Raw genomic sequence first — 14,909 nt, 5'->3', positions numbered from 1 at the left:
ACGGTGTGAATGTTTGTGTGCTCCCCAAATTCGTATGTTGAAATCCTAATCCCAAGGTGATGGTAACAGAAAGTGGGGCTTTGGGGGGATGATTAGGTCATGGGGACGGAGCCCTCATGAATGGGATGAGTGCCCTGATCAAAGGACCCCAGAGAGCTAGCTCATCTCTTCTGCTGTGTGAGGATATGAGAAGTCTGCAAGCCAGGAGAGGGCTCTCACCTAACATGCTGACGGACACGCTGACCTTGGACTTGCAGCCTCCAGAACTATAAAGAATAAATTCCTCTTGCTGATATTTTGTTACAGCAACCCAAACAGACTAAGACAGTGCTTTTTGGGTGACTCCAATTGTTTGCTACTCTGTGCAAGTCCACAAATGACCAAGAAACTGCCTCGAGTATTGATTTTGGAGTTATAAAATATTTTAGTAAGTAGGCATATTCCCAATACAGACACAAAAAATGGAATCCATGAATAATGAGGACAGACTGTAATCAGAACAACACCCAGCACATAGTAAGACCTCAATTTTCATTTGTGATTAGAATTATTGTTATTTTTTTAAAAATATTTCATTTATCTGTTTAGCCCAACGTGAGGCCCGATCCCAGGACCCTGGGATCATGACCCAAGCCAAAGGCAGACACTTAACCGACTAAGCCACCCAGGCATCCTGTGATTAGAATTATTTTATAGGGGCACCTGGGTAGCGCAGTCGTTAAAGCGTCTGCCTTCAGCTCAGGGCGTGATCCCGGTGTTCCGGGATCGAGTCCCACATCGGGCTCCTCTGCTGGGAGCCTGCTTCTTCCTCTCTCACTCTCCTGCTGTGTTCCCTCTCTCGCTGGCTGTCTCTCTGTCACATAAATAAATAAAATCTTTAAAAAAAAAAAGAATTATTTTATTATTATTATTTTTTAATGTAGGCTCCATACCCAGGGTGAAGCCCAATGTGGGCTTGAACTCCCGACTCGGAGATTGAGATCTGAGCTGAGATCAAGAGTCACACACTTAGGGGCGCCTCGGTGGCTCGGTTGGTCAAGCGTCTGCCTTCAACTCAGGTTGTGATCCCAGGGTCCTGAGATCAAGCCCTGCGTCAGGCTCCTTGTTCAGTGGGGTGTCTGCTTCTCCCTCTCCCTCTGCCTGCCACTGCCCCTGCTTGTGTGTGCTCTCTCTCTCTCTCTCTTTCTATCAAATAAATAAATTTAAAAAATCTTAAAAAAAAAAGTCAGACGCTTAACCAAATGAGCCACCTAGGTGGCCGTAGAATTACTTTAACACTCAAAAAGAATCACTTTGCAGCAAAGACTTGTCACCTTGATGTATAATACCATCATTTACTGAGGGTTTACTAAGGGCCGGGTCCTCTGCTACACATTTCACTTTTTTAACTGTATGAAACTGAGGCACAGGGAGGACACATACTGTGTGTAAGTAGTAGAGCCAGGGTTCAAGTGCATGCTTCTAATCCAGTGCTCTTCTCTCTGCCCAGTAGTCACTTTCTTTATAAAGAGCAAGTGATTTTGTAAATAATCAGTACTAGTAATTGGCAATGTTTATTGAATTTTTACATCAGGCACTGGGCTAAGTGCTTTAGCTGCAGGATCACTAACCCACTCAACGACCCTCTTAAAAAAATCACTATTATGGAACCTCTGGGTGGCTTCCAACTCTTGGTTTCAGCTCAGGTCATGATCTCAAGGTCGTGAGATCGAGCCCTATGGCAGGCTCTCTGCTCAGCGGGGAGTCTGTTTGGGATTCTCTCCATCCCCTTTTGCCCCTCCCCTGTTCACACGTGCATGCTCTCTCTCTCTCTCTTTAAATAAATAAATAAACACAGAAAATCTTAAAAAAGAGAAAGAATCACTATTATGATGCCCATTTTAAAGATGGGAAAGTAAGGCTCACAGAGGTTCAGTAACTTTTTTTAAAGATTTTATTTATTTATTTGCGAGAGGGAGAGTAAGAGAGCACATGAGCAGGGGGAGCAGCAGAGGGAGAGGGAGAAGCAGACTCCCCGCTGAGCAGGGAGCCCAACTTGGGGCTCAATTCCAGGACCCAGTGTCATGACCTGAGCCAAAGGTAGACACTTAACTGACTAAGCCACCTAGGCACCCCCCCTCTTTTTATTAAATATTTGATTTATTTATTTGAGAGAGAATGAGGAGAGACAGAGCACACAAGCAGGGAGGGGGCAGAGGGAGAGGGGAGGTTGGTAACTTATCAAGTGCAGCTTGTGAGCTCCTGTCTCCCAGTGGAGAAGGCTCCATGTGCCTCAATGGAGAATGCTTGCAAGGGTCCAGACCATTCTTACTCACCAGATGATCATGAAGAAAGGCACTGCGAAGGCTTCTGACGTGATGCCGTAGACCAGGGACTGCAGGGAGCTGGGAAAGGTGCTCACTGTCTTGGGGACCACCTCCCAGGTGGTGTTGAAGTTGGTGAACGGCCCACAGGCTTTCGAGGAAGGGATGCTGCCAAGACAGACCCAGGGGCTGAGGGTGAGGCGTGCGGCACTGGCTGAGCGTCCCTCCTCTGCACGCCCACAGGCTTGTTATCGGTGACCCGAGAGGAACTGCCTGATCATATGGGCCTTCTGGAACATTCTGGTAAAAAATGCTGACCCTGAAGTTTCATCTAGTCTCTAGACTGACTTCCAGTTTACAGGAAATTTAGCACAGAAGAGCAAGTTAAATGACACTGTAAGACAACAATCAAACATCCAGAATGTGGTGGCGATTTTATTCACCAGTCTCTTAATTTGGAGGTGAGGAAACTATTGTGGACTCCTCAAAGAATCAAAGATTTTTAAAAAATTAATTCATTTTTTAAAAAATAGGCTCTGCACCCAACACAGGGTTTGAACTCACGACCCCAAGATCGAGAGTCATATGCTCTACCAACTGAGCCAGCCAGGCACCCCTCAAGAATCAAAGATTAAAAGAGAATAAGGAGGCGCGCCTGGCTGGCTCAGTCAGAAGAGAATGCAACTCTTGATTTCAGGGTCATGTGTTTGAGCCCCAGGTTGGGTGTAGAGATTACTTAAAATATATAGAATTAAAGGACAGTAAGGACATATAGCAATCGAAAGCAATGGGTGAAACTTGAACGATCCTCATTTTAAAAATAAGGCTATAAAAGACAATTTGGGGACAACTGGGGAAATTTGAAAATGGCAGAAATATGATGTTAGTATTAATTAGATATGATAATGTTATTTGGATGCGTGGGAAGGAGGAGGCTCTTATTTCTAGGAGCTGCAGGCTCAAATATTTAGCTCCAATCTTCTGTGCACCCCCAGATCTCAAAATGGGGGTGGCTGAGGTTACTACTTAGGTGTGTCATGGTGCCTATAACAATTTCAAATGGGTCATTACATAGATAAAAAAATGTATGCATAGAGAGAGAGAGAAAACAAACGTACCAAAATCAACATGTTAACAACTGGGACATGCAGTTGAAGGGTATAGGAGTCTTCATTGTTGCTATTTTTTTTAACTTTTCTACAGATTTGAACTTTTGCAAAATAAAAAGTAGGGAAAAATCAAAATTACAATGGAAAAAATTTTGTAATTAGGCCTACAAAGAACGGCCGACATTCACATCATGAAGTTCTGTGTATAAGATTTTCCATTGCAGCCCTATCTTTATGGATTAAAAAACATTCTGGGAAGCAACCTAACTATTGTTTAAGGAAATGGAGGAACAATTTATGATCCATTCATAAAGGAGAATACTAAAAAACCACTGAGACACCCACAGGGACGTGAAATGACTGGCTCCCAGACAGAAACGAAGTAGTCGGGAAAGAGGACTGGAAAATGAATTCCCATCATATAGTCATGCTTTTTGAATTCTGTGTCGTGTGAATGTATTTATTATATAAATAAATCAAAGCTAAAAAACATTTTAAAACAATGAGAGTTCTGTATATGCTGGCATGGAAAAGGGGACAATATAAAATTAAGTAGAAAAAATAAGCAGCCAAACAGGATTACAGCATTATTCCATATGTGTTTTTAAAAAAAACACATTGTTCATATGAATTTCTGGAAGTAGTTCTAAAATATTAATAGTGGTTACCTTGACAGAGTGGGACCAAGAAGGGAGGATAGGGGGCAATTTTTTCTCTTTAAGTTATACCCTTTTGTACTGTTTGACTTTTTATATAACACCTATCACTACAACAAAAAACAATAAAAATATACACATTCAAATCAGTTAAAAAATAAGACCTGAAAGAGAGAGTCATAGTTCAAGAATTTTAATTTAAAGACGAGGGAATGGAATTTCATGAGAATATAAGTCAGAGACATTGGTAAACTGTAGCCCGTGGGGCAAATCTGGCCCATCATCTGTTTTTTATAAATAAAGTTTTATTGGAACAGTCATGCCCATCAGTTTGTATATTATCTATGGCTGCTTTCATAATGACACGAGAGTTAAACAGTTGCTACCGACACCATATAGCCCACAAAGCCTAAATATTTTAGGCTTGTGCTTTACAGAAAATGTTTACCAACCTTTGATATAAATGGTTATACTCCTAGCGAGTAGGGTCACTGGGGTTTCAACCCTCAATTTCTGATTCGTAGTCTTAGGCACTTCTGCTCTTACCAAATTCCACACTAGACTCTACATTCCTTGTGCCATGTCTGAATCATCTCTATACTCCTAGCACCTAGCACAGTGCTTGTCACACTGAAGACATTCCAAGTCTTCGACTGTGAGCATATATTATTTTTATAATCAGAAACAAGGGAGACTAGAAGAGAAGTCTGAGGAAAAGGGAATAGGGCAGGACAGACCCACTGGCACTCCCTAAAACCATGGCAACAGGGTAAGCCCAACTTCCGAAAGTGGACCAGGACATTCCAGCACCCAGAGAGAGATTCCAAAACAAAGGTGGGCCTGGCCAAACCAGGAGTGACTTACTGACTTCTGCAGGTGGAACACCACGAGGAAAGTCAATAAAGAATGCAAGGGACCCTTGAATAGAAAAGAGGGATATGCCAAGAAGCAAGCCAATGTTCTAGAAAACAAAGTCATATTTACCGTGCCATGCTGATTGTCAGAGGTATTATGGCCAAACACAGCCCAATCAACAACACCAACAGGAAGAAGAAATTAGAATTGGATGCTCTGAACTGCCTGGGGGAGGGTCTGCAGGTATAAAGAAGACTCATCTAAAGGGAGAGAAAGAAAGAGAAAAAAAGTAAGAGTCTAGCTTCCTTGGAGATCAACGAGCACATTCGTGCATTCCAGTGGGAATGTAAACTGGTAGGACTTTTCCAGAGGGTAGTCAGCAACCTAGATCAAAATGAAGCCTGTTTAATCCTGGGGAAATTCATCCTGATGAAAAGATAGAATAAAAGGGCCAAAATACATGGATATGGATGTTTACTGCTGCGGGTGCTGATATGTGGGAATAATTGGAAGCAACCTAAATAGCAATCGACAGAGGCTGCTTGAAGGTTCAAGTGCATCTGCACGTGCGATACCGGGAGCCCTTAGAGAGGGTGAGCTCTACGTCCTGCCTGGCACTGTGAAATGTGCCTTCTGATCTCATTTACGTTTTTAAAAAAGTATCCTTTACAGGAGTTTACATCTGTATTAAATGGATCTACGCTAACAAGAAACAAGAGAGATTTTGTTTGAATTTTTTATATGCATATTTATCTTTCCTCTGTATTAAAAACAAATTATTTCTGGGGTGCCTGGGGGCTCAGTCGGTGAAGCATCTGCCTTCGGCTCAGGTCATGATCTCGGCGTTCCGGATCAAGCCCTGTGTCTCAAATAAATAAGTAAAATCTTAAAAAAAAACCAAACCATTATTTCTTTCGAGGCAAAAAAGATTTGTGGAAATAACAAGTGGAAAGGGAGTGAGGGATATAGTAACAGGCATACAATTTTTCCTTAATATTTTTAAAAACTACATTACTGGGAGGGGGCCTCAAGCTGTTCTGACTTCAGCAGTAGCCAGAAAATCTTGTGAGGTGGACAGCAATGAGTGCCAGGTCCTGTTTGGGGGTCCCTGGCTGGTCAGGCCTATGGGGTCAGAACTCAGCCCAGTGCCCATGACCTATTCTGTTATCACCACACATCTTTACTGGGCCACACACGAGGAAAGCACTGGGTGACCAATATATTCTGGAAAAGGAAAAAGTTCTTCTAAGTGTTCTCACATCCATCTCTCCTTTGGTGCTTTCGACCAACTCAAGTTTCCACATGGAAGCACCAGAACATTCTTCAAAGGCCAAAACATCTGAGTCAGAAGTATGGGCCAATTCAAGGCCCTGCTTACCTAAGGATTAAATAGTTTAGGTCCTGGAGTGAAGTAGATCTGGAGTCACTTATAAGCTGTGTGACCTTGGGCCACTTACTTAACCTCTCTGAATTTCAGCTTCCTGATTTATAAAATGTGGTTACTATCAGCACCTATTTCAAAAGATGTGTGTAAGCATTCCATGATAACGTGTGTAAAGTGCTCAGCAGAGTGGGGGCACATGGTATTCTTACAACCGTTATTACTGTTGTTATTATTAATACCATTATTATTTCCATTTCTGAATCCTCAGGGCTTGGCATAATAGGTAATTAGTTAGTGTGGGGCCTGTTAAGAGAGGGCACCCCTGGAAGAAGGGATGGAAGTTACTATATACATATCTGTATATAGTTTATAAAGATTTTTTTTAATTTTTGAAGATTTTTTTTTAAGATTTAAGATTTAAATTTTTTTAAGATTTATTTATTTATTTTGAGAGAGAGCGCCTGGGGTTGGGAGAGTAGGGGCAGAAGGAGAGGCAGAATCTCGAGTAGACTTCGCACTGAGTGTGGAGCCCGATACAGAGCTCGATCTCATGACCCTGAGATCATGACCCGAGCCAAAACCAAGAGTCGGATGCTCACCCAACTGCGCCACCCAGGTGCCCCTGTATACAGCTGAATAGTGAGCATGTATTGCCTCTCTAATAAAATAAAATAAAATAAAATAAAATAAAATAAAATAAAATAAAATAAAATAAAATAAAATAAAATAACATAACATAACATAACATAAAATAAAATAAAATAAAATAAAATAAAATAAAATAAAATAAAATAAAAAAAGGAGCTCAGTTAATAAGCCCAGATCAGTGAGTCACCCCCAGGGCCACTCTGCCCAATAAGCACTTAGCTCAGGCACAATGCTCAGGGCCTATGAGCCATTTGAGTTGCTACACAAATACTTGAGACCTGAAAATAAATACACGGGTTCCAACATCCAAACAGAAAAGTACAGAACTTAAATTAATTGACGTTTTGTGCGACATCACCAAAATGTGCCACTGCCAACCGATGGCTCAGTTGTGACTCCACTCTGTGACAGTTACTTACAGAAACAACACTGAAATCACAGGAGCAAAACACGTCTGTGGAAGATGTGGAAATCGATTCAAAGTCTTTTTTCCAGAATCAAAATATACATCAAACAAGGGATGTAATTTCAATACGTCTGATGGGATGTGTGTGGGCGCGACCTGCAGAATGCCTGGTGAGGTCAAGAATAGTCCAGAATATGAGCCCCACCTCCACCCCCGCTCTCCTTACCTCTTTCACATAAAAGATGATAATGAATTTCAAGGTTGCAATTGCAGGGAGAAGAGGTGAGAAAAAGGCTCCAATCCAGCAAATGGTTTGCCCATAGACGATCCCCAGGACGTTATCAGGAATGGCAAATTCCTGCTGTCCCCAGCATTGAATCAGCTTCCAAGAGGAACAGTAGGTCACCAGGAGCCTGGAAACAAACGGGACAATTTCTCATGTGGACTGCAAGTGCCTGCCAAGACCACAGAACCACGTCCACTAAATCAGAGCTGTTTCTACACACATTTCTCATGGAAACTGGTTAGTTCCATGTCTAGAAGATGCAGCATACAGTGAGCTCTGGAATCATGAAGACCAGAGTCTGAATCTCAGATCTACAGCTTAGCAGCCAAATAAGGGTGGACGGGGTTTGTAGGTTTGGTTTCCTCACCCGGAATACGGCGGGGAATATTATATGGAATATAACACAACCTACGTCACCAAGGTTGTGGTGACAATGAATGACAGGGACAGTCCCTGTGCTCTTGCTTGTCACTCGGCCCCAAAAGTAATGGGCATTCACACAGAAAATGGCTTATGAGAACCCTAACACCTCGCATATCACTTCCTGGAATGCTACACGCTTCTTACAGAAACCCTAGGACCAGGGGCCTGAGATTAACGCACACAGTTGCTCACCGTGGATTGCCACATATAAGCAAAAACACCGGAGACAACCTAAATGCCCATCAGTAGGGACTACACTGACAAATTATAAGGCATGGACTTATATTATATAGTCCTTACAATAAATGAGGAAAATCCATGTGTCCTGACATGGAAAGTTGTTCATGATATTTTGTGTGTCCAAGGGAGGGGAAAAAAAAAAAGGCAAGCTGCAGACCAATGTGGATGTACTGTGATCCCATTTATAGGGGGAAAAAGCACTTCTGGCAAGACTGTGTGTGTATTTATATACATAGTTCTGTAAATGTGTTTTTATTTTTAAGGACTGCCGGATCTACCCCAAAGTGTTAACAATGGCCACCTCTGAGAAATGAGGTAGGACTGGGGAGCTAGGGGCATGGTAACAAAAGAGAAGTCTCACTATTCTCTAGACCTCTGTTCTTATTTCTGTATTCTAAATGTTTATCATTTTTCAATAAGTACACACTCGTGTCATATTTCTATAGGTATTTATTTATTTATTTATTTTTAAGATTTTATTTATTTATTTGACACAGAGACAGTCAGTGAGAGACAAGCAGGGGGAGTGGGAGAGGAAGAAGCAGGCTCCCAGCGGAGGAACCTGATGTGGGGCTCGATCCCAGAATGCTGGCATCACGCCCTGAGCCGAAGGCAGACGCTTAACGACTGCGCTACCCAGGCGCCCCTCTATAGGTTTTTAAAAGGAGAATTTCGAGGCACCTGAATGGCTCAGTCAGTTAAGCATCCAACTCTTGGTTTCGGCTCAGGTCATGGTCTCAGGGTCATGAGATCAAGCCCCACATCGGCTCTGTGCTCAGTGCGGAGTCTGCTTGAGATTCTCTTCCTCTACCCCCGCCCCTCCCCTGCTTGTGTGAGCACTCTCTCTCTCTCAAATAAATAAACTTTTATATAAATAAATATAAATAAAAGGACAGTTTCTTTTTTAAAGTTTATTTTTAAGGGCTTCCTGGACTACTGACAGGCCTGGATAATCTGTACATCTGGGTAAAAACGTGGTTAAGTAAACAGGTTCACCTAAGGCTCAAGGAGACGCCCATAAAATAATGCAATGGTAATATGGTAATGATAATCATGATAGCGATAGTTAATACTCTGTTGAGTGCTCGGTACTTTTTTTTTTTTTTTTTTTTTTTTAATGATTTTTTATTATATTATGTTAGTCACCATACAGTACATCCCCGGTTTCCGATGTAAGGCTCGATGATTCATTAGTTGTGTATAACACCCAGTGCACCATGCAATACGTGCCCTCCTTACTACCCATCACCGGTCTATCCCATTCCCCCACCCCCCTCCCCTCTGAAGTCCTCAGTTTGTTTCTCATAGTCCATAGTCTCTCATGTTTCATTCCCCCTTCTGATTACCCCCCCTTTCTTTATCCCTTTCTTCCCCTACTGATCATCCTAGTTCTTATGTTCCATAGATGAGAGAAATCATATGATAGTTGTCTTTCTCTGCTTGACTTATTTCACTTAGCATTATCTCCTCCAGTGCCGTCCATGTTGTAGCAAATGTTGAGAACTCGTTCTTTCTGATAGCTGAGTAATATTCCATTGTATATATGGACCACAACTTCTTAATCCAGTCATCTGTTGAAGGGCATCTCGGCTCCTTCCACGATTTAGCTATTGTGGACATTGCTGCTATGAACATTGGGGTGCATATGGCCCTTCTCTTCACTACGTCTGTATCTTTGGGGTAAATACCCAGTAGTGCAATGGCTGGATCATAGGGTAGCTCAATTTTTAACTTTTTAAGGGACCTCCACACTGTTTTCCAGAGTGGCTGTACCAACTTGCATTCCCACCAACAATGTAGGAGGGATCCCCTTTCTCCACATCCTCTCCAACAATTGTTGTTTCTTGCCTTGTCTATTTTTGCCATTCTAACTGGCGTAAGGTGGTATCTCAGTGTGGTTTTGATTTGAATTTCCTTGATGGCTAATGATTTTGAACATTTTTTCATGTGTCTGTTAGCCATTTGTATGTCTTCATTGGAAAAGTGTCTGTTCATATCTTCTGCCCATTTTTTGATTTGTTTATTTGTTTCTCGTGTATTGAGTTTGAGAAGTTCTTTGTAGATCTTGGATACCAGTCCTTTATCTGTAGTGTCATTTGCAAATATATTCTCCCATTCCGTGGGCTGCCTCTTAGTTTTTCTGACTGTTTCCTTGGCTGTGCAGAAACTTTTAATCTTGATGAAGTCCCATAAATTCATTTTATCTTTTGTTTCTCTTGCCTTTGGGGATGTGTCATGAAAAAGGTTGCTTTGGCTGATGTCGTAGAGGTTGTTGCCTATGTTCTCCTCTAGAATTTTGATGGATTCCTGTCTCACATCGAGGTCTTTTATCCATTTGGAGTTTATTTTTGTGTATGGTGTGAGATAGTGGTCAAGTTTCATTCTTTTGCATGTAGCTGTCCAATTTTCCCAGCACCATTTATTGAAGAGACTGTCTTTTTCCCACCGGATCTTTTTTCCTGCTTTATCAAATATTAGTTGCCCAAAGAGCCGAGGGTCCATTTCTGGGCTCTCTATTCTGTTCCATTGGTCTATGTGTCTGTTTTTGTGCCAGTACCATGCTGTCTTTGTGATCACAGCTTTGTAGTACAGCTCGAAATCCGGCATTGTGATGCCCCCAGCTTTGTTTTTCCTTTTCAACAGTTCCTTGGAGATTCGGGGCCTTTTCTGTTTCCATACAAATTTAAGGACTGTTTGTTCCAGTTCTTTGAAAAATGTCCTTGGCATTTTGATCGGGATAGCATTGAAAGTGTAGATTGCTCTGGGTAGCATGGACATTTTAACTATGTTAATTCTTCCGATCCATGAGCATGGAATATCTTTCCATCTTTTTATGTCTTCCTCAATGTCTTTCAAGAGTGATTTATAGTTTCTAGAATATAGGTCCTTTACGTCTCTGGTTAAGTTAATTCCAAGGTAACGTATGGTTTTTGGTGCTATTGTAAATGGGATGGATTCCCTAATTTCTCTTTCTTCGGTCTCGTTATTCGTGTATAGAAATGCAACTGATTTCTGAGCATTTATTTTGTATCCTGCCACGTTACTGAATTGCTCTATAACTTCTAATAATTTGGGAGTGGCTTCTTTTGGGTTTTCCATATAGAGTATCATGTCATCTGCAAAGAGAGACATTTTGACTTCTTCTTTGCCAATTTGAATACCTTTGATCCCTTTTTGTCGTCTGATTGCTGTTGCAAGGACTTCTAGTACTATGTTGAATAATAGTGGCGAGAGTGGGCATCCTTGTCGAGTTCCTGATCTTAAGGGAAAGGCTTCCAGCTTTTCCCCATTGAGAATAATATTTGCAGTAGGCTTTTCATAGATGGCTTTTATGATATTGAGAAATGTACCTTCTATTCCTACACTCTGGAGGGTTTTAATCAGGAAAGGATGCTGTATTTTGTCAAATGCTTTTTCGGCATCGATTGAGAGGATCATATGGTTCCTGAGTCTTTTCTTGTTGATATGATGTATCACGCTGATTGATTTGCGAATATTGAACCACGCTTGCATCTCAGGTATGAATCCCACTTGATCGTGATGGATAATCCTTTTAATGTACTGTTGGATTCTATTAGCAAGTATCTTGTTGAGGATTTTGGCGTCCATATTCATTAGGGAAATCGGTCTGTAATTCTCCTTTTTGAGGGGGTCTTTGCCTGGTTTGGGGATCAAGGTAATATTGGCCTCATAGAATGAGTTTGGTAGCTTTCCTTCTGTTTCTATTTTTTGAAATAGCTTTAGGAGAATAGGTATTATTTCTTCTTTGAATGTTTGGTAGAATTCCCCAGGAAAACCATCCGGGCCTGGAGTTTTGTTATTTGGAAGGTTGTTTATCACTGACTCAATTTCTTCATAATTAATTGGCCTGTTTAAGGAATCAATTTCTTCCGGTTTCAATCTTGGTAGTTTATAGGTTTCCAGGAAGGATTCCATCTCTTCCAGATTGCTTAGTTTATTGGCATATAGCTGTTGATAAAAATTTCTAATAATCCTTCCAATTTCAATGGTGCTCGTCGTGACCTCTCCTTTTTCATTCATAATTTTAATAATCTGGGTCCTTTCTCTTTTCTTTTGGATAAGTCTTGCCAGTGGTCTGTCAATTTTATTGATTCTCTCAAAGAACCAGCTTCTAGTCCTGTTGATCTGCTCTACTGTACTTCTGGTTTCTGCTTGATTGATTTCAGCTCTAATTTTGGTCAACTGCTTCCTCGTGCGTGGATTAGGCCTGTCCCTCTGTTGCTGTTCCAGCTTCTTGAGGTGAGAATATAAAAACTGCATTTTAGATTTTTCTATTCTTTTGAGTGTGGCTTGGATGGCTATGTATTTCCCCCTTAGGACTGCCTTTGCAGTATCCCATAGGTTTTGGACTGTTGTATTTTCATTCTCATTGGTCTCCATAAATTGTTTAATTTGATTTTTGATTTCCTGGTTTATTGCGTCATTCCTGAGCAGGATGGTTCTTAGTCTCCAAGTGTTTGAGTTTCTTCCAAATTTTTCCTTGTGGTTGAGTTCCAATTTCAGAGCGTTGTGGTCTGAGAATATGCAGGGGATAATTTCAATCTTTTGGTATCGGTTGAGACCTGTTTTGTGTCCCAGAACATGGTCTATTCTTGAGAATGTTCCATGGGCATTAGAATAGAATGAGTATTCTTTGGTTCTGGGGTGTAGTGTTCTATATATATCTATGAGGTCCAACTCGTCAAGTATGGCATTCAAAGCCTTTGATTCTTTGCTTAGTTTTTGCCAGGGTGTTCTGTCTATTTCTGATAGTGGAGTGTTGAGGTCCCCTACTATTAATGTATTTTCATTTATATGTCTCTTTATTCTGGATAAGAGTTGGCTTGTGTATCTTGCTGCTCCCCTGTTGGGGGCATATATATTTATAATTGTCATATCCACTTGTTGAATACTTCCCTTAAGAATAATATAGTGCCCTTCTGCATCTCTAACTATAGTCTGTAGTTTAAAATCCAATTTATCTGATATGAGAATTGCTACCCCAGCTTTCTTTTGAGGACCATTTGCGTGAAAGATGGTACTCCATCCCCTTACTCTCAGTCTGAATGCATCTTTGGGTTTGAAATGAGTCTCTTGTAGACAGCAAATGGATGGGTCATTTCTTTTTATCCAATCTGCAACCCTGTGGCGTTTTATGGGATGGTTCAAACCATTTACATTAAGACTGATTACTGAGAGATATGATTTTAATGTTGCCATGTTGCCAGTAAAGTCTTTTTTTGTATTGGCTGTGACTTTCTGTTCTGTATCACTCTTGGGGCCTTTTTACTTTTATAGAACCCCCCGTAATATCTCCTGTAGGGCTGGTTTCGTAGTTACAAAATTGGTTAGAGACTGGCGATTCTGAAATGTCTTTATTTCTCCATCAATTCTGAATGACAGTCTTGCTGGATAAAGGATCCTTGGCTGCATGTTTTTCTCTGAAAGAGCTTTAAATATGCTCCCCCAACCCTTTCTCTCATTCCAGGTCTGTGTAGACAGGTCTGACGTAATTCTGATGCTTTTGCCTTGGTACGTGAGAAATTTCTTTGCCCTGGCCGCTTTCAATACTGTATCCTTGCATCTAATATTTGCGAAATGCACTATGACGCGACGTGGCGTAGGTTTGTCGTGGTTGAGCTTGGGAGGGGTCCTCTCTGCCTCTTGGACACGAATGTTTGTTTCCCTTGCTAGATTAGGGAAGTTTTCAGCTACAATTTGTTCAAATATCTCTTCTAGACCTCTGTTTTTCTCCACCCCCTCGGGGATGCCGATGATTCTAACATTGGATCGTTTCATTGAGTCAGTAATCTCCCGTAACCTACATTCGTGGGCGTGGATTTTTTTAAGACCATCTTCTATTTTCATTTTTTCCTCTATTAACCCATCCTCCAATTCACTAACCCGTTCCTCTGCTTCTGTGACCCTGGCTGTCAGAGCCTCTAGTTTTGCCTGCATTTGGCTCATAGAATTTTTAATTTCTGTCAGATTCGCTCTCATTTCTGTCCTTAGGGATTCTATATTCTCAGTAACCTTTTCGTTTATACTTTTTTCAATTCTACTCATCATTTTGACCATCGTTACTCTGAATTCCATTTCTGATAATTTGGTTACATCCATATCCATTATTTCTGTGGCAGAGGCCACAGTCTCACTGTCTTTTCTTTGCTGGGGGGGGCTTCTCCTTCTTGTCATTCTGATGAAGAGAGGTTGCGGGGTTTCCAGAGCCCAAATTATTGACTGGGTCCCAGGCCGTGCCCCTTGTTTTATAGGGATCTTAGGGATGTGGGCTTCTTCTTTAAAGATTTTATTTATTTATGTGGCAGCCAACCAGCGAGAGAGGGAACAGAAGCAGGGGAGTGGGAGAGGAAGAAGCAGGGTCCCAGCGGAGGAGCCCGATGAGGGACTCCTTTCCAGAACGCTGGGATCACGCCCTAAGCCGAAGGCAGGCGCTCAATGACTGTGCCACCCCGGCGCCCGGGTTGTGGGCTTCTTGATTTTTCAGCCTGCCTTCTGGGGGAGGGGCCTGCCGCGCCGATACTCAGGCAGCCCTGTTTGGGTAGAGTCTCGGCGTCCCCTGCGAGGGGGAATGGGGATGG

The 14,909-nt window shown here is 41.7% G+C and overlaps 1 protein-coding gene across 3 annotated transcripts in view; it reads right to left on the bottom strand.

Moving 5' to 3' along the window:
* TMC7 (transmembrane channel like 7) overlaps positions 1-14,909 on the bottom strand; it is a 56,137-nt gene that overhangs the window by 3,144 nt on the left and 38,084 nt on the right. For all 3 annotated transcript variants that reach the window (XM_045770908.2, XM_045770910.2, XM_087870145.1), the window contains 3 exons: positions 7,588-7,774; positions 5,053-5,183; positions 2,316-2,471 (listed from right to left, as the gene is read on the bottom strand). In XM_045770908.2, coding sequence (XP_045626864.1) covers positions 2,316-2,471; positions 5,053-5,183; positions 7,588-7,774 — 474 coding nt within the window. The remainder of the gene's footprint in view (positions 1-2,315; positions 2,472-5,052; positions 5,184-7,587; positions 7,775-14,909) is intronic.

The sequence above is a fragment of the Ursus americanus genome, chromosome 2 (genome assembly GCF_024610735.1).
Source record: "Ursus americanus isolate L20-20 chromosome 2, mUrsAme1.1.p, whole genome shotgun sequence".
Taxonomy (NCBI): Eukaryota; Metazoa; Chordata; class Mammalia; order Carnivora; family Ursidae; genus Ursus; species Ursus americanus.
The sequence above is the reverse complement of the archived record's forward strand: the minus strand, read 5'-3'. Positions and strand labels throughout refer to the sequence as shown.